Genomic DNA, 19,125 nt, shown 5'->3' with positions numbered 1-19,125 from the left:
TATTTTGACAAAATTAATTTTGTGAAGTGTCTGTTTTTTGTGGGGAAAAAAAAAAAAAAATGGAGTTTTCATTGAAGTTTGTGGAAAGTTCTCCCTCTCCCTCATGGAAAATACTGATTTTTCATTATCAGCTTTATTCACTAAGTATAATAAATCTTTGCATCCATCAAACACGTATCTCAAAGCGCTGTGTAGATAAAATCTCCCGCCCTGCATCTGGGGCTGGTGGGCGGCGAGGAGCCAGGACAGAAACCCAGCGGGTTTGCAGCTCGGGTGGAAGCGCCAGCGGTCGATGGCCCCGGTGCCTGCGGTGCCCAACGGCCCCAGCTGAACGTCTGTGAATGTAAAACCCTCACTCGGGACAGCTCGTCCCACGGGATCCACCACGCTAATTAACGAACACCCGCGTGTGCACGGAGCTGCCGGGAGTGTTTGCAGGACACGCAGGTCAAGCGTCCCCGTGTGCCCGTGACCCAGTTTGATCACCCGCAGCCGCCCCCAGACGGTCCCACGGTGGCCACGGGGGTCTCGGCCCACTGGGGACGTCCCCTCTGGCCACAACCGGCTCCACCGCGGCGCGGGACCCACACAGCGGCCGATCTGTGAGAGACGATCTGTTACTTACCAGAGAAACAGCACAGAGACAAAAAAAATTGCTCCGTGTGAAATCGTGCCATTAATAGGGTTCTACTCCTGAAACCTCCCATGTCCTGCAGGTAACTCATCCCGACACCATCATCCACCACAACGATAACATAGAAAACTTGGTATCAGTTATTTAACCATTTTACTACTTACCTAAGTAGCAACTCATTTTCTGCATTACTTATTTTTAGCATATTTAGGTTATGTGGGTATCTTTAACCACTGGGCAGAGCTTAAGCCGTAAACCTCCCACGCTCGGGACAGAGGTTCCTCTGCCCCACACCACGATGCTCAGCTCAGCCCCTTCGCCTCTCTGGAGTGGGGGCATCGAACAGCCGGGCCCCGGTGACACGAGGAGCTGGGAGGACGGGAGATCGGCCCCGTCCCCGCCGCTCTGCAGCACAACAGAACCTGAGCAAGTGAAATACGCATCACTGGAGAGATCCGAGTAGCCCCAGCCCCGCTGCCCGGGCCGGGAGATCCCGCCTGCCCGCAAAGATCCGCACAACGAGACCAGAACCCAACGAGTAACATAATTCATGCTATTGTTTTCTTATCACCTATAAGAGAGAGAAAGGATGCAGCAATATAATTGGTATTACGTTCTGCTCCTTGCAAAATAGTTTTAGATCCGTTTTCCCACCCACTGGGTCAGGCAGTCACATAAAGCCGCGTCCCAGCAGCAGCAGGACCTGCCTGGTGACACTGGGCCAGTCTGTCCCCGTCACCACGGGGTCCCACAGCCCTCAGGGTACCCGGGGGCTCCGCAGCGTGTGCACTGACCTCAGGTACCCGCGAGGGTTTAAAAACCCATTTAACGAAGCCAAGTGAGCAACACAGCCCCTGCTCCATTTTAATAACCGGAGCAGAGCTCTGGAATGTTTCCAGTTAAGAAAGAGGAAAGGAAGAGCAATGCTGCCTTAGAGAGCAGAGGATGACTTCAGAAAAAGAGGATTGAAGCCACAAATGGGGGTTTTACAGCGTGTTTATTTTCCAATAGCATAAGGGACGCACCCGAGCGGCCCCCGGGCTCCCACAGCCCCGAGGATGCAGCCCCAGCCCCGGCTCTGCTCCCGCTCTGCTTCACAGGATCCCACAGTCCCGCCGCGGCTGCCCGGCCCAGGCACACGTTGGTCTCATTCCCACAATATGAGGCTGGCGGATGCATTAAGGACAAACCATTTCAGAGACTAAACTTGCTGCAGCCCTCAGGCTTGAATCGCAAATAGGGATGGGTATGGTTAAAAAAAAGTGCATGGTCAAGGGAGGTAGGATAGAGCTAGAAAAGAGAGAATTAAAAATACAGATAGTAAACTCCCTACAATTCCTGCTACTGCCTTAAATAAAACAGCTGACTTGTCCCCTTGCTGAGGCAATTCCTTCTTGGTGAGCAATTGCTCCCGAGTGGAGTCAGCGTTTGGCCTCAACCTGCGGATGCACGAGGACGTTCAGCACCGGGCACTGCAGCTCTGGCTGCGATGGACAGTGGTGGCAGCAGCAATGGCTTCGGGGAGGGAGCAGGGACCTAAACCTGACCCTGCGAACAGGGACCTAAACCCGACTCTGTGAAGCCCTCACGGTCTGTCCCCGCGCCAGTCTGTCCCCGCAGGGCGGTGGGAACAGAGACGCCATTGCACATGGAGCCTCCGTCAGGCAGGACAGAACAGAGCGGCTCCAACTGCAGCTGCAGGTTAATAACTAACACCACTTTAATGCAATACTGCTGGAGAGCCTGGAAATCCAAGGGGAAAAAAAAGAACCCTTTATGTTCTATGTACATTACAACCATTTACAGAGTTGGCCAGTACTGTGTACAACATATAAATACATGATCAAACAGATGCATAGAGGATACTTACAGGAGCCAAATAATTCACTTTATACATCCAAGAATGAAAATATAAAAAAAGGAGAAAACACTGTTTTAACTGTAGGGCAATGGTCACAGAGACGCACATGGACAGACGGTGTCACGTCCAGGTCCTCACTGCAGGGCTGTGACACACAGCGCTGGACACAAACAGCACCAGGAACCTCCGCTCACACCAGTTTCACACCAGTCTGTGGGGAGTCAGCCCAAAGAGGGACCCACGGTCCCAGAGCTCAGCCAGGCAGAGTTCCCAGACCACACGCCGTCCTGCAGCCCAGCAAAAGCCACTTGCTTGCCACCTGCCACTTTTAACTCTTCTGGCATCCTGCACGTTGGCTCCACCCAATATATGGTCATTCTGTAGGGCTGGACAGCCGCTGTGTGTCCCGCAGCATCCAAGCCCGAGCAGAACTGTCCCTGCAGAGCAGCCCCCGCTTGCACCTCCTGCACAGTGGCTGAGGATGGAGATGGCAAAGGGGAGAGTGGAAGACTGTAGGGCCTCACCAGCGCAGCCCTGAAATAGAAAACACCGTTCCCATTCCTGTGGATGGAAAGATTCCCTGGCAGAGGGTCCACGGGTCGCCACAGCACACGGGCTCTCATTGGGGTGTCGGCTCGTGCAGCGGAGCAGTCGGTGTTTGCAGGGCAGCACAGGCAGAAGGGTCGCTCCAGCTCGGAGGGTTTGCTGTTGATTGTAGTGGGAAGGCGAGTCAGCTTTCCTCACCAAACCAAAGTGTAACGCCATTTCTACTATAAACAGAATAGTATTTTGTGTACAGGCTTTAGGATCAGTTGTTGTCAAGATACACACACTGAATATACAACCTGTCCCATGGCCATAATTTATTATCTCACCACAAGGCACAATACACAAAGCTTAGAGGGTCCTATACAGTCGTCGTGACAAAAGGCCCCGCAGCCCTTACACATGATCATGGCTTTAAGGCTGCACGAGCACTTGAACGAGATCTCGTCAACGCTGCTGCTGTCGGCAAACATCTGCACGGAAAGGGCCGTGCTGTGGTTCGCAGCAAAGTTCGCTTTGTGGGTCAGCTGCACCACGCTCCCAGCAAGGCTTCTGGGAAAAGCCGGAGTGCCGGATGAATAATTAAAGCTGGTGGAATTCAGCTGCAGCTTAGAAAGCTTCCCATAAAATGCTTGCTTGATATTGAGCTGAGAGGGGATGGACGAAGGCTCCAAAGGGTGATTGTGTCCTTTTCCCACTTCCCTTGACAATTTCAAAAACGGCAAGTCCATACCCAGCGGGACACTCTGCTCGCTCGGCTCCGCGGGGGTTCGCGCATCGTTCCTGTTCTTTGCGGGGCTGCCACACGCCAACACGTTCTCGTCTCTGACCCCTCCTGGGGTGCCGGGGTGCTGCCTGGGAGCACCCCCTCCCCTGCCAGCGGGGGCTCCTTCCCCCGGCACGCAGCTCTTGGCCAGAGGAGCCTGTTTGCTGGGGGATGGGGCTCCCACGGCTGAACCATGATCCGGAGCCCTGGGCTGCTGTGGCCTCACAGCGGCACCGCAGGGGAAACCAGAACCAAAGAGCTTCTTGCCTTGAGCTCCAACATTGGCTTTATTGACCGATGTACCTCCTGTCTGCTTTGGACCAAGAGAAGTTACAGCTGGAGATAAAAAACGAGGCTCTGCAGAGGCTTTCAGCTTCTCTGGACTTGTATTTGTGATGACGCTTGACAACGGGTTGTGCTGTGGCACCCGATGGACCTTGGGCAGCTCCTTTTGCTCGTCCAAACTACAGGAAGAAAATGTTCTTTCCTGAGGGCCTGTATCTTCAGGCTCCTGAGAGGCACTTGCCACATTGGCCACTTGGTCAGGGCAGCTTAAAGTCAAGCCAACTTTGGAATGTTTTTCTGGAAGGGACGGATCCTCTACACCCTCTGCTCCTGCTCCAAGCTTCTTGTCCTGGGGATCTGCAGAGGATCTCACTGCGTGGAAGTCATCGCGCCTGCTCGGGGCACTCGACTTTATTCCTACATCTGGGGAAGATTCTTTGCCAAAATAGCCACTGCTGCCTCCCTCCATTTGCAGGCAGCAGCTTTCTGACCACGTGTCCCGTAGGGGCTGTGTCACCTCCAGCCTGATGTTGGTGTGGGAGACAGGGAGAACTTCTCTCAGCGGGAGGGTTCCCTTGAGCAGCTGTGTCACCAGCGGGCTGGTGGCTTCCGCGGTGGACACGGGCCGGGTGGAGCGCTCCTGGGGCGATGGGGCAGGAGCTGCAGAGCTCAGCACCGTGGGGACGTCCACACCATGGGCCAGACCCTCCGCTGCCACCACCGGCTGCGATCTGACCCTGTCACCTCCCCCAGCGCTGCTGGGAGAGGGGTCTGTCCCCACCACCTCCCTGCAAGTGACACTCCTGAAACACAGATCCATCTCTGCGTTCTCATCAGCTACGTCACCTTCAAGATCTGACGCAGTATCTGTTGTTTCGCCGTGCGTACTCTGTACATCATCATCTCCGCTCGTCTTGCACTCCTGAGTCTCTCTCAGAGGCTGCTGTGCGTTTTCTGGCTCTGTTCTGGGGCACCTCTCCCTCAGCTGCACAACTTTTTCAGAGGTATCTATGCTGTTCTGAGCAATGAAGCCATCCTGTGGAGAGGGTTTCTCCACAGACTCTGCGTTCTGTTCCTCATCACGGTCTCTCTCTGCCCGCGGGCGTGCGGAGCCGCCCAGCGCAGGAGCCGCATCCTCTGCTCCCGCAGCCGCTGCTTTGGAGTTACCACCATCAGCAACACGTTTTTCCAGAAACGTTTCAGAGCCATTGAATCTCAGTCTAGCCACCGTTCCTGGCTCACAGCACTCTTTACCACCCGATGACGTTTCTGGCAGAAGAGCAGGACAACTAGAGGAATTTTCCTTTACGTCAGAAGGATAATCCAACTGCACGGCAGGAGCACCAACATCTCTGAGTCCCGACAGAAGCACATCTCCCGCAGGAGCGATCCCAGCTCCCTGGGAACTCGACAGGCCGTTCACTGGGGGAAACACGCGCTTCAGCTTCACACTTTGCCTCTCCTGTGACATGACACAAGCCGGGGTTTCGGTCCTTGGGTCAGCAAGGAGCTGCTCGGGGCTCTCCTGCCTCTGGCAGGTTGCACTGTCCAAGGATGATCCAGCCAAAGCACCACGGAGCTGCCTTTGGGGTGACCCATCACCATGCTGAGCCTCCCCTGAGTCGGTGCCTGCGGCGCGTCCCAGGTCACCCCTTCCCTCCGGCTTTGAGGACAAGGGGCCTTGTCTTGAAGACAGGAAGGAATTCGTGGCAGCCTCTGGCGCAGTCGCCTCAGCATCAGCCTCCTCCTCGCTCAGATGGAGAGACGACAGTAATTGTGCTCGTTGTAGATCTGCCGAGCACTTTCCGCGAGTTCTGCGGGATCTGCGGCGCTCTGCGCGGCTGCCGGGGTCTCCTCCACCTCCCCCGTTGGCGCTTCTCCCCCCGCCGGGGCCGCCCCCGCCTCCGATGGCGGCGGCTCCGCGCTGGGCTCGGGCCTGCAGTGCGCGGGCCTTGATGTCGGCGAGGGTGCGGGGCCCGGCGCAGCCGCGGCTGGAGGGCTCCGCGCTGGGGATGATCCGGGGGCAAATCTGGTAAGCGGGCTGACCTTTAACCACCCAGGGTGGTTTAATACGTGAAAGTTGAATCTGCAAGAAAGGGAAAAGCAGTTAGTTCTGACACCTGAGCATTTTCAGACAGTGAAATGCATTTTATCAGCACCTGCTCATCACAAGAATTCAACAAAAAAATTGAAATTCCAACTTAGAAACTGATTTTGGCGGAGCAGCAGCATGCTCCCCGTAACCTCTGCTTATGTGCTCTGTCATGCGATATGTAAAGCTTAGTTAATATTAGTATCATTTTACCAGAGCCCGCTGAGAAATATAAAGTAAGCGATTCGCATGCAGATCTTCAGAAACCAAAATGGTCTCCTTGACTACCCTGAAGCTACCAGGATGGACACCTCCAGCCAAACAGGAAAGATCAGAAGGAATAACTAAGACTGCCCAAAAGGAAAGGAACTGAGACAGTACACAGTATAAAGCATATGACTCAAACGTCTCGTTTGTACCAAGCCAGCTAGTTTCAGGGAAGGTGATTTCTGTATCCACAGAAATGACGCAAACTCAGAGGGTAAGGTCAAGGTTACTCTGTGCTCTCGTGCAAAGACCTTGGAATGATTTTCCTTTCTCTGCCTAAGACAGCGAACAGTGGCACCAGCTCTGCCAGTGGAACCCTCCCACTTCTACTCTGAACACGACAACACTTGACACTGTAATAATGTTTGGATGCTACTGAGCACGACAGCCATGAGACAGCAAGTAGCTCCAATTCTCTTTCCTACCCGGATGGGTGGGACTTTTGGCTCCTCTTTAGTAGGCTGTGGCTTTTCTGGGTGAACACTTTCAATTGTGTTACGAAAGGACTGACGATCTTCAAGCCGGGGCTTCTTTTCGGGAAAGGACGCAGAGGCAGCCTCCTCAAAGCATCTCCTCTTCTGCTCCTTGGGCTCCCGCACCGAGTTCTCCTGGGGCAACCCGGGAATCCTGTTTGCGGCTGCCAACGACACATCTTCCGATTTACTGTGTAACGCAGAAGTCTCCGGAGAGAGGTGTGATTCTGAGCTCTCTGGCTTCAGTCCGGCAGCCGAAGGGCTCATCACATCATCCTTCTTCAGCTCTACCTCAGGCTGTGTCTCTTTGTGGAGCGAGGAGTCTGGTCCCACAACGGCCGTCTCTTTGGAAGCCTCCGTTTGCTCAGGCTCCCGCGGTTTGTAGAGGCTCCTCCGGGCTCTGCAGCGCAGGTTGGCGCGGGAGCGTTTCCTGAAGCGCCCGTCCCTCTGCCGCGTGGCCGGGGCGCGCGGCACCCGCGCTTCTCCTTTCCCAGCCGGGCCTGTCCTGTTCTCAGCGTCCTCTTGCACCGAATTCTGCTCCTGGGATTCTTCTTGGGTCAAGCCCAACCTATAAGGCAAACATAAAAACTAGCTAAAAGCTCAAGCCCATCCTAATTTACGCATTTCATCTTTCACTTACAGCGGTACTGTCACTACTCTACATAGTGAAGTACAGGTTACAAAGCGGAGACTCATTAAAACCTCGCTAAATCCATCTGCAATGAGAACCTGTACATTTGCTATCCTGCATTACTATCACAGGGATTGAGAAAAATAAGAAAATTTAAAGATTTGTGATGGAAAATGAGTAACATCAACTTGTCTTGGAAACAAAATGGATACAGAATTCTGCTGTGAGCTGGGCAGTTCCACTCAGGATTTCCCTGGAGCAACAGTCTGAGTGATCCACCCACAACCTGTATTTTTCCAGGAGTTTCTGGTGCATCTTCTCAGGTATCAGCAAACACACTCTGTCACCCGCATAAACATCGATAGAACAGGACAGATGAGGTACAATTTCTCACTTTTGTCCATAGTAGTCCTCAAAGAACTTCTCTTTCCATTGCTCCACTCTCTTTTCCTTTTCCATCTCCTGCCGAATTCGAACTTGCATCTCATGGGTGAATTCACCTACACGGGAGCAAGAGACTGAAATTCAGTTCCAAACAAAACCAACTCCGCAAACGCAGCCTTTTGTGTTTTAACAGCACAGTAACTATGCACACAAAGGACAGATTTCCTGTTGTCATCCCGCTCTCCACTCTGCTATGGATCCACATGCCATCCAACTCCTTAAGGACATTTGATGGCCACACAGCCCCAAGCAAGACTGAAAAAAAGACCCCACAACATTTCACCAGACACGGGCCACCATTTAAGGAAAGGTAAGTCTGGCACTACTTTACACCTCCACCACTTCGTTCTGAAAGCCCCATGACACCAAAGAAAAACACATCTTTGGTTTTAAGGAAGAAAAGTTGTGAGCAGCATAGCCAGATACACTGCAAAGCTGGACTAAATTCCCGCTCATTAACTGTAAAAGAAAACCAAAACAAGCCCATGAAATGAGCACCTCTTCTCCGGAGCCCACTCACCGTCAGCCAGCCGCTCCCTCCAGCTCTGCGCCGCGTGGGTGAAGAACTCGTTGTTCAGAGCGCTGCCACTGAGCCGCATCAGCCCATCGGCCCCAACCTACCGGGACAAACAGAAACACTCGCTGTAGCCGTCCTGAGAGCCAACACGGTGAATAGGAGCCCCTGCTGACCCCGTATCTGTCTGTCCACCTTACCTGTCTGTCCACCTCGGGGAGGAGGTACAGCAGCTGCTGCTGGAAGTGCGACGGGAGCGCGTTGAACGTTCTGGAGTTGATCAGCGCCCGCAGGTTTGTGTTGACAAGAATGGAACCAGGGGTTTCGAAGTCGATATCCTCACCTCTGTTTCGTTTCATTTGCCCTGTAGTTTAAGGACAGGCAAATAAAATAAACGTTGTATAAAGGTATTTCAGCATTACAGGCAAGCACTTGATGTCAAACTACTACAACAAAAGCAGCAAGATCCATGTCAAGTATGGAGAGAGACTCTCAAACACACCAATTTACATCTGGAATTTTGATATGAGGTCACACATCTGTTACATTCAGGTACAATTCTCAATGCTGCTCTTCAGAGTAGACAAACTTTTAAACAACTGTTCAGGAGGGAAGGTTCGGCTTCGGAGCCTCGAGGTCAACACCTCCTTCCCAAGGAAGGGAACCTTGGAGTTCTTTTCTCAGACACACATGGGCTTCCCCGTTGCCTGCTTTTCTGGTCAATTACTTCTCCAACTTTAATCAGAAGCACCTACCAGCCGTGGGCTTCCGGATGCCCCTGAGCAGCTGCGGAGGATCCCTGTTGATTTCCGTCCTGCTGCGCAGGGTGGCTTTGCACAGCGCCAAGGAGCTGCTGCTGCTGCTGGACGTGCTGCTGCTCTCCCCATCCGCGTGCCTCCCTGGGAAACCTAAAAGCAAAATAACTTCATAAATATATTGAAAGAACAGCAGAAGCCCAACTCGTAGAGTGGTTTAACATACAGGAATTATCTTCTAATACCAGGTCCACTGTTACAGGGTATTGCCCAGTTACCAGCTATTTTGATGGACATAAACATACACACAACTCTCCACAGTCACACGATTCTCACCAAGTGCTGAAAAAGTCCCCAGGCAAAGCTATAGATAACTAGAGACTGCTGGTGAAAAGCCACCTATGCAGTCGTTCCGAACCCACCGCGGCAGCCGCAACGCTCACCCGAGGCAGACTCCACGTGCGCCCCGTTGACCTTCAGTGGCGTGAGGACAACACGGGGCAGCATCACACCAGGCTTCTTCTTTTGTTTGCTTGTCTGCGGTCCAGAAAGGAACCAAAAACAAAACAAAGAAACAGACGTTATGGAGGGGTAAAACAATCTTTTAAGCAACATGTTTCCCAGTTAAAGAACTACCCAGGTCCTAGGTAACTCTTCAGGTGTCATTACACACTATAATTCCACAGGAATAGCAGAGAATTCAAAATTCCCTTCCTGCTTCTGATCCCAAGGAGTCAGCCCCATCTGAGGCAGCTAAGCTGGTTGCTGTCACGCTCACCCTGCTATCAGTAATGAAAATTTCCCCCCGAGAGGCTTTGTCCTTCCCATCAGTCCCATTTTCCTACCTGGGCGGCAGCTCTGCAGCTCTCCCTGCCAGCGCTGGGTCCCTTGCTCTGTGGTTCGGTGGAGCACGAGGCATTGGAGGACGTTTCATCCAGAGACACTGCAAGAGACGGGCGCTCGGTCAGACATCGCAGCAGCTCCCGTGGTTTGGGATGAACGGCGTCAGACACTCACCGTCGTTATCGCCGCTCACGGTGCTCGCTTCATTGGATTCACAGCTTTCTGCATCTGCCGTGTCCTCCAGCTCCTCCCCTTCGGGCACCGACAGGTTCCGAGACCACTGCAGCGCGTCCTTCTGCAGGGCAAACAGAGCGGGTGGCACAGCCCTCCCTCCCTCCCCGCGCCACCAACCCGCAGGAACGGGCGCTTCAGGGGACAGACTTCCTAAGCTCAATTTTTTCCGTCTTCCCTATTTTAATCCTTGACGTAGAAATGATGTTTTTAAACATATTTGGGCTCGTCCTGGAATAGAAGTAATCTAAACTATTAGTGCACCTCCTAGATGCATAACTCAAACATATCCAAAATACATCAAGTTAATAATTTGTCCCACTTTTTTGCACCCGAACAGCTTCTAATAAAGACAAACATCTCATTCTTACTGCAAAAGAACAGGCAGCGTCAGAGTAGCCAACCACTGAGACAGTAAGCTTAGGAGATGTGTTTACTACTTGTATAATCAAAGCCATTTCAATTCCATCTGTTTTCAGGCAAAATATGGCAATTTAACAAAATCTTCTGATAGCAGGAAAACAGATTCAAATGAAATAGCTGAGATACCTGTTGTCTATCAAGCTCATACTTATCAGGGAATCCAACAGTACAAAACAATGAAGAAGCAAAGCCTAAGACCAGACCCATTTTCAACATTGCAAGATTACTGGGACAATAAACTAAAAATAAAAAATGTTCCAGAGACACCTCAAGATCTGAGGAAAATGCTGATGCTAAATATACAAAGAACGAAGCGGAACACAAAACAAACCATCAGAAGAATGACTATACATTTTCCTATCAAGATTTTACTTGTAGCTACAAGCTCTAGGACCAATTCAATTTTCTGGGTGGCTGTGGCTGCAGAAAAGGAGCGAATGGAACTGGTTGGATAAGCAGCCACCCGAGTTGGACACCAAGTACTGCAATAAAAGGATTTATCTTGCTTGTGGAATTCAACAAATAAGGGTTTTAAAAAGGAATTTATCATATATGACTAAATAGAGCAGAAATGCCCCATCTCTACTGAAACAATGAACTGCAGACACTCTTTCCCACAAGCTCAGGTGCGGCTCCCAGTGCCCAGTGCCGGTTGAACCCGCCGGTACCTTCAGTGTGAAGAGGCTGATGCGCCCGGGCAGCTTGTAGAAGAGCCCGTCCCCGCCGCGGGAGTTGGAGTGCAGCATGGCGTTGAGGCAGGCCAGCGGAGACGTGCCGCTGCGGGGAGAAAAGGCAGGTCAGGAGCAGACTTACCGACAAAACAGCCTAAAGACCCATTGAAGAACAGTGATGATGCTTGTGAACCTCCCAGGACGGGCATGTCAGCCAGAACGGTGTCACCGCTTTCCTTTGTGACCTGCACGTCAGCCTTGGCACATCCCGGCAAAGCAGTGGCAGAGGGCAGGAAATGTTGTGCCGGTTTGGAAGTTACTCTCAGCCATTTTTAGACATCTCTAATTTTTTTTACCTGTTTCCTCCCTTTCTCTGCTTGATACTTTCAGAGTTGGATTGATTTTATAAAAAAGCCCAGATTTACTTTGTAAACAAAACCAGCACTGTACACATATGTGTTTCTGGAACATCTCCTCTGACATGTCGCAGACAAAAGTGCACCAGCAGAAACACATACGAAAGGTCTGATGCACTAATTTGTCAAGTCCTGCATAACTCCCTGGTTAAATCAACCATCCTACACTCGCACTGATGGAATTTCTGTGCCACGTAATCTCGTGTTTTCCGTTACATCACACATGTACATACGGAAAGTTACCTGGAAGAGACATTAACGCAGTATCGATTTCATTATTATTAAAAGCTAAACTGAAAGCTGGGCTGAGACAGAATGTTTCCAATAAAATCACTCTCAAATCGAAAACTTAGAACAAGTTCTGTTTCCACCCTGAACGCGTTTGTTTTTTGGCTGTTTCTTCACAAGCCTCAGTAACAGACAAAATCCCCGTGTCATTTTCAGATACCACAAGACAATTTACAGCCTCTGTCCTATTAACAGCATTTTCCCGTCCGCGTTGAACAGAACAATCTGAGCACGCTAACCAGCCCCAGGGGACACTGCCTTAGGTGGCAAAATAAACAGTTTTCTACGAAATTATGAACAAATCTAAACAGTTTAAAAAGTCCGTGGCATATTGAGCTTGGCGGGATCACCACCTTTATTCTGTGAACAATTATGCTCTGAAGAAAATAGTTTTTCTTAAAGCAGAGAACTAATGACCGGGGAAGGAAAAGCAGATATTTCAAGAGAAAACACCGGCCTTTAGAGAATTATTTAGTTTTGTGAGATTTGATTTGACATGTGCTCCAAAGCCTGGTCTTTAGCTACAAACTGTGAGAGGTCACTTGTCAAACCTGAGAGCGCACCGAGATAACCTGTGTGTGTGAGAAGAGCCGTGCAGGTCCCTCCAGCAGAGCACAGCCGGGGCACGTACATCCTCAACCGGCTCCTTAAGGGCAAGGACTGATGTCAGAAAGTGCAGAATATTGATTAAAACAAAGACACGTGAAGGTCCTGATTGAGAGCCCAGAGAGCCAAGGTGAGGGCAGCAGACTGGGAACAGTCCGTGTGCCTGATTCCCCCAAGTCTCTCAGCGTGCAGCAGCCAAAAGGCACCGGCCTTTGCTGGCTTTGGGAGCCACATTTTCCTTTTATTACCACTAACTGAGGCACTTGGACTATCACAGTTACCTACTTTCTTTGATCTGCAAGACGCTGCATTTCTCTTCTACTACTGTCACAGAAACAGATGGAACTCCACAGCAAATTAACCAAGGAAAAGTCTCCCACTCCTGCACTTTCCCAAGCTCCGTATCACATTATTTTCAACACGAGGCCCACGGTGAGATGGGCATCTCCTCTGTACAATGTCAAAAGCCACAACAGCATGAGCTGCGCTATCACAGTGCTCAAAACTCCGAGCAGAAGCCAGTAGAGTCATAGAAAGTAAAGAAGAATTTTTCTTGAGTGTCCTACAACATAATGCCTGCTATAGAAATGAAGCATCAGAGGAGACAAAACTTAAGACTGTTCTCAAAGTGAGTCATAATACCAGAACGTACTGTGAGCTACTTACGAGAGAACCACACAAATGGTGAGTACAATGCAAAGTGGGGCTCTGATCTGCAACAGGCGTGTATTTTACAATAGGTGCATGAAGGGGACTCTGGACATTATAAAAAAAAAAATCCAGGAACAGCTTCCAGTTATTGTCAAAGAAAAAACCCCAAACAATACAACTTGTATCGGATGTCTATACTGTCATCTGACATCACTGTGCTGGGAAGAGAAAAAAGGAAGAAGAAAAGTGGGCTGGAGATGAGGCAGAAATGCACAAAGCAACACAACCCTTCATGTGCAGCCTCTCCCCACTACGTTTGAGACAAGATCATCAATACTAACCTCATTTCCTTCAGTCCTTCAGCCTCTATGACCTGCAGAATCTGTTTTGGGGTCATAGGAGCATCAGAGTAATTTTCCAGAACCTGAAAAGACAGAAAGACCACGTGTCATTCCAGAATTTGCTTCCACATTCACAGAACTACCTCCATAAACCGTGGTTCGGATCCAATAATACGCCTCTTAAAACCTCATTCATCTGCAAAAGACACACACCAATAATTTCAGGCTCCCTCAAGACTCCATCATGGTGAGCACCACAAAAGGCCGACCTTAATCCGGTCCCTAATTAACTGAAATACCAGCATGAAGGAGAGAAAAAGCAGCAGAATTTGGCCTTGACCCCGTTGCGTGAAAGCAGTGGAAGCTTCTCCCCAGACGTCACTATGCGCTGGACGAGCTGCTGCCACACACGACCGTCCAAAGAGCGCAGGGTGAGAGAACTGCAACGGAGCAGAACCTGCTCCCCACCATGCATCTTCCTACCTGCTACAGAGCACCCAGGATCGTTCCTGGAAATCAAAATATTCCTGTACGACTACATAATTCAATAGCGTACCTTCCTCGGATTACTGCGTTCATTTCACCTTCACTCCATCTCAAGAAGGGAACCGGGGGTGAGAGTCAGAATTCTTGTCAGAGAAGGACAGAATTTAGAAAACGACAATAACAGTAAAGGATGTGGAAAAAAAATATGGGTAGGGACACTAAAAGGATTTAGACTGCTCACCTTTGGAAGAAAATGAGTAAAATCAGATGTTAAAAAAGCAATACAATAAATAACAGCTCATCCTTTCATATACTGGATTAAGACAGAATTTCCACTTGTATGTGAAGAACTAAAGAAGCTCCTACATTTTTCTTTAAAGCCTGGGGAACTTACTGCTCCAAAATGAAGGATTCAAAGAGACGAGCGGGCACTTCTGTGGGTGAGGAGATGACCCACGTAACCGGGAAACAGTGCCCACAAATGAGCTGCTGCAGCTGCAAACCCCAATGTTTCTTCGGGAGCAGATTTCCCTGTGGCCGCCCGGCGCTGTGGCTGGTGATGCCGCCCCGAACGCAAACCCACCACCCCAACTTGGCCCCAGGGTGACGGGCACAGGGCACAGCCACGAAAAGCAGCAGCGGGTACTCAGCCAGGAACTTTCTGGTGTGAATTCCCCCAGCACAATGGCCGCAGTGATGCACGATGGTGGGTTTATTTGTCACCGCGGCTCCACTGGCATCTCCAAACTACCTCCCAACCTCCACTGGTAAAGAAAACCCCAGCCCAGGTCACTGTAGTGCTGCACTTCAACTATGTTTTGTGATAAAAGGAACGTCTTAAATCATATCCACCCAACATGTAATTTTCAGGTGCATGAAGATCACAAGCATCAGTGGCGCTAACCTGGTAGCGAACAGAAATCTGAGAACTACGTAACCTGAGATAAAACACAATGAAAACACAAAGAGTTTAAAGAAAATATCAAAGAGAGTAATAAGCCACATTCAGAGAGAGCAAACAATTTAAACTCTGAGTCAATACCACTCCATCACACTTTTTCCTTCCCTAATCAGAAAACCTCCAGAGGTTACGACATTTCCATGAGTTCCTCGTGCCCATCACCCCGAGGAAGCATAGAGCTGACATGGGGACACGCGGCCCCCAGCCCAGCACCAGAGCCACAAACAGAACACCCCTGCTCCCAAAAATAAGGAAATTCTTCACAGCTTGTAAAACCTCTCTCGAGTGGTAGACACAGGAAGCAACGTACCCAGCTTAAAACTGCACACCAGCAGGCATTTACATAGAGATAAAAGAATCTGTGCTCTGGGAACAATCTCCAATCAACAGCCACATGAAGTGTGCAGAGCATTCGATGGGAAAGTAGATCTGAAGCTTCACCAGCACTGCAGCTCTGGTCCCAGCACAGCCCAGTCTGCAGCTCTGGTCACCCAGCCTGACAGCGCCCACACCCCCACAGCCTCCCCCTGGAGCCACAACTCAAACACCTCTGGCTGCTCCTCACCCCATCAAGATCAGTTTCCCCTCCACTATTTATAATACTGATAGTCAAGGGTTCCTATGTCCTTAATCAGGGAAGTTCACATCGCTCCCCCAATTAATTTACTAGACATATAGCTCTGATGCCACTTGTTGAATAGTCCTACAGCTCTGGGTGTTCACTCGAATATTTAAAGGTTTATTTTATGGAATGTGTATAGCATGAGCTCTGTAGGAGCAGCAACACTGAAAAGCACTTTAGCCTGTGATTCTGAGAAACATGGAGAGGAATACAAAACACAATAGTGCGTGTCAGAAAGGAAAATTAAAAGCATTTTGACAGGGAGCATGTGTAAGACCGGTGTTAAATAAAGATCTATTTTTAGTGGCTTTACAATCAGTCCTGCGAGCTCGGAGTGCAGCTACGCAACTGTAGGTCTCTCTAAGTGGATAATCTGGTACGAGATCCTTCTATTCCTGGTTCATCAATGGCTCTAAGATGCTGCTGAGGCTCAGACATCTCACGGACCCACCGTGCCCGAGGCTCTGGTCCAAAGACGGGCAAAAGGAACTGTGAGGAGATCCCTTCCCACCATGTGAGGGTGAGGAGGTGCATTAAGAGACAGATCTAGAGTCACAGTCTCATGTGCTGCTTTGGGCAGGCTATAAATCTGATTTTTTTCACCTGTTAGAGCTCAGGACATTTGAATGAGGTGACTTTGTGCCCAGCACAGCCTCCCGCCCTGAGGTCACCCACTGGGGAGTGTCCCTGTCGCTGCTAGACATGCTTGGCCCACAGAGCAGGACCCGGAGAGGATCGCACAGCAAAGTGCCGGAGCCCAATTCCTGCGGTGAAGCTCTCCAGTGCCTGACAGCCTCCTCCAGCTTTGCAAGCAAAGTCACATGGATCTAAAATATTATAATTTACACACAAAAGATTATGCAAGTTGCTGGAAGATGGATGCTTGTCTGATTAGGTTTCCTCCTGGCAAGCAGTAAGAAAACACTCCAACAGCCAAACAAATCTCACTCAGAAGGAGCAGCAGGACTCATCCCGAACATCCTCAGTGCCAGACCCAGAGGGTTCCTCTGCATGTTTGTGTGCTGCAAGGCACAGCCTGGCCAGGCAAAACCAAAATAAACACATGCACAAGAAAAAACGAAGCAACAAAACAGCCTGTAAATCCCTTTCTATGGATGTCCCTACGCTACACAGGGTGTACACCCACGTCCTCACCAGCTGAGCACCCCAGGGAGGGAATGGCAGAGATCCATTCGTGCCCATGGCTCCGTATGCAGGCACTCCCGCACCTGCACAGATCCGTGTCCCTGTGCCAATGGCAGAGAGCAGCTCCTGGGCAGGGGACAACGGGACCAAACCCCCTTCAGCCAGCTGTGGCAAGCAACGAGCCCAAACACCCCCAAAAGAGCCCCTTAAATAAAACTACTGACCAGTTCGCACTCGCTACCTGAAAGATGCTGAAGTTATTTTTCCTCTTCTGTTTATAAATGGGGTTTAAGGCAGATACGACTCAAACAATTTGTGGAGAGAAACTGAGCTTCTCCCCTTGCACAGTCCAACACCAGTGGTGTCCAACAGCCCCACGCACACCCCGCCAGAGCGGGTTTGGGAGCTGGAGCCTTCAACAGACAGACTCCCAAATACAAAAGGACTCAGATGAACACACACTGACGTCTCCTAAGCCCAAAAGTGCCCAAACAGCGCCCAAACCGCAGCAGTGCGGACCCCGGGCTCGGGACCGGGCACTGAGCACGCCGCTTGCCCGGCCGGTGCTGCGGGCGCTGCGGGGGCACGAAACCCGCGGTTTGGGGCATTACAGAGAAAGTTCAGCGGCAGCGCTGCCCGGGCCGCGCCCGGAGCCGCCGGCTCCTCCCGCTCAGCCTCAGGTCATCTGGAAAGAACACAACGAGCCGCCCGCTCAGCGAGCGCGGCCCCGGCCCGCGCAGCAACACCGAACCGCTCCGGCTGCGGGACCCCCGGGAGCCCGGCCCGGCGGGAAGGGCCGCGGGGACCCCCGGAGGTCCCGTCCTGGAGCCCCCTCGCACCGGCCCCGCAGCGCCCCAGGCCCTTCTCCTTCCCACCCGCCTCGGGAAGGGAAATAACCGCGGAGGAGCCCCCGGCCGCGGGACCCGGGGCACCGGCGACACCGCCCCCCGCCCCGGCCAGACCTGGCCAGGGGTTGGCGCGGCCGGGGCGCAGCGCCCGCCCCACACGCACCCCGGACGGCGCCGCCGGCCCCGTTACTCGAAGACGGGCCGCAGCCGGCAACGAGCGGAGCCCCCGGGCGGGGGGAGGCCCCTCGGGGCCCGGCAGAGCCCCCGCGCCCCTTCCCGGGCCCGGCCCAGGCCCCGGTGCCCCCCCTCCCTCACCAGACGGGCGGCCTCGGCCCACGTGCGCTCCTTCTTCCTCCGCTGCTTCATCTCCTTCATCCTCCTCCCGCGCGGGCGGCGGCGCGGCGGGCGCAGACCGTTAGGCGCGCGCGGGCGGGCGGGCGGCGGGCGGCGGCGGGGGCGGGGCGGGCAGGCGCGCGCGGGCGGGCGGCGGGCGCGCGGGGCGGGGCGGGCAGGGCGCGAGGCGGGGGCGGCTCCGGGCGCTACGGGAGGCGGCGGCGGCGGCTCGGGCCCGACATAACAACGGGGTCAAAGGGCCGGGAGCAGGGGGGGAAGGGGCGGGGCTCGGCGACGGTGGCCGCGGCAGGACACGGCAGGACCCGCGCGCCGCGATCGAAGGGGCGGAGCCGGCCGCGTGAGGCGCGCGGCGGGCCTGGGCCCCGTTTGAAGCAAAACAAACCGCAAGGGCTGCCGGGAGTTGTAGTCCCCGCGGCCGCGCCCGCCAGGGCCCCGCCCCCGCCCGCGACTACAGCTCCCATCGGGCGCTGCGCGCGCCGCGCGGCCTGCCGGGCCCGACCGCCACCTGCGACCCCGCTCATGGCCCGCGCGGGAGCGGCGCCGGGGCGCGGATAGGCGCCCGGGAGCCCGCGGCTGAGGCTCCAGCGCCAGCAGCGGAAGGATGATGTCGGGCCCGCCGCGGCCTCTCGCCGCTCCCCGGCTGTTTGGGACTCGGGCGGAAGCCGCTGGTGTCGGGACGTGTTTAACCCACCACCGCGGGCGGGGCCTTCGGCGGGTCCGGTATCCCTGGGGGAGCAGCCCCGGGGCTGCGGGCACCGCCAGGACGCCGGTCCAGGGCCCTCGGTGCTCATCGTTCTAAGGAGCAGAGTGCCTGGCAGCAGCACCAGGAACTGCTACTCCTGCAGCTTTCCGCTTCATAATCATTTAGTTTGCCCTCAGACGTGTTTGTTTTGGTTTCTAATAAAAAATAAGGCTTTGTAAAACACGAACTGTGAACTCTGCCGTTACCTACAAATCAAGAATGAAAACC

At 52.7% G+C, this 19,125-nt stretch overlaps 1 protein-coding gene across 1 annotated transcript; it reads right to left on the bottom strand.

Moving 5' to 3' along the window:
• Positions 1–1,700: 1,700 nt before the first annotated feature.
• On the bottom strand, positions 1,701–18,235 carry ASXL1 (ASXL transcriptional regulator 1). The gene is made up of 12 exons (XM_080354844.1): positions 18,117–18,235; positions 13,739–13,821; positions 11,434–11,542; positions 10,286–10,406; positions 10,114–10,211; positions 9,712–9,805; positions 9,269–9,421; positions 8,714–8,877; positions 8,520–8,616; positions 7,950–8,055; positions 6,877–7,492; positions 1,701–6,178 (listed from the first exon to the last, which is right to left on the bottom strand). The coding sequence occupies exons 1-12, from the start codon at positions 18,174–18,176 to the stop codon at positions 3,362–3,364; spliced, it is 4,518 nt and encodes a 1,505-aa protein (XP_080210970.1). The 5' UTR covers positions 18,177–18,235; the 3' UTR covers positions 1,701–3,361.
• Between the last annotated feature and the right edge of the window lie 890 nt (positions 18,236–19,125).

This window comes from Nesoenas mayeri (genome assembly GCF_963082525.1).
Source record: "Nesoenas mayeri genome assembly, chromosome: 16".
Taxonomy (NCBI): Eukaryota; Metazoa; Chordata; class Aves; order Columbiformes; family Columbidae; genus Nesoenas; species Nesoenas mayeri.
The sequence above is the reverse complement of the archived record's forward strand: the minus strand, read 5'-3'. Positions and strand labels throughout refer to the sequence as shown.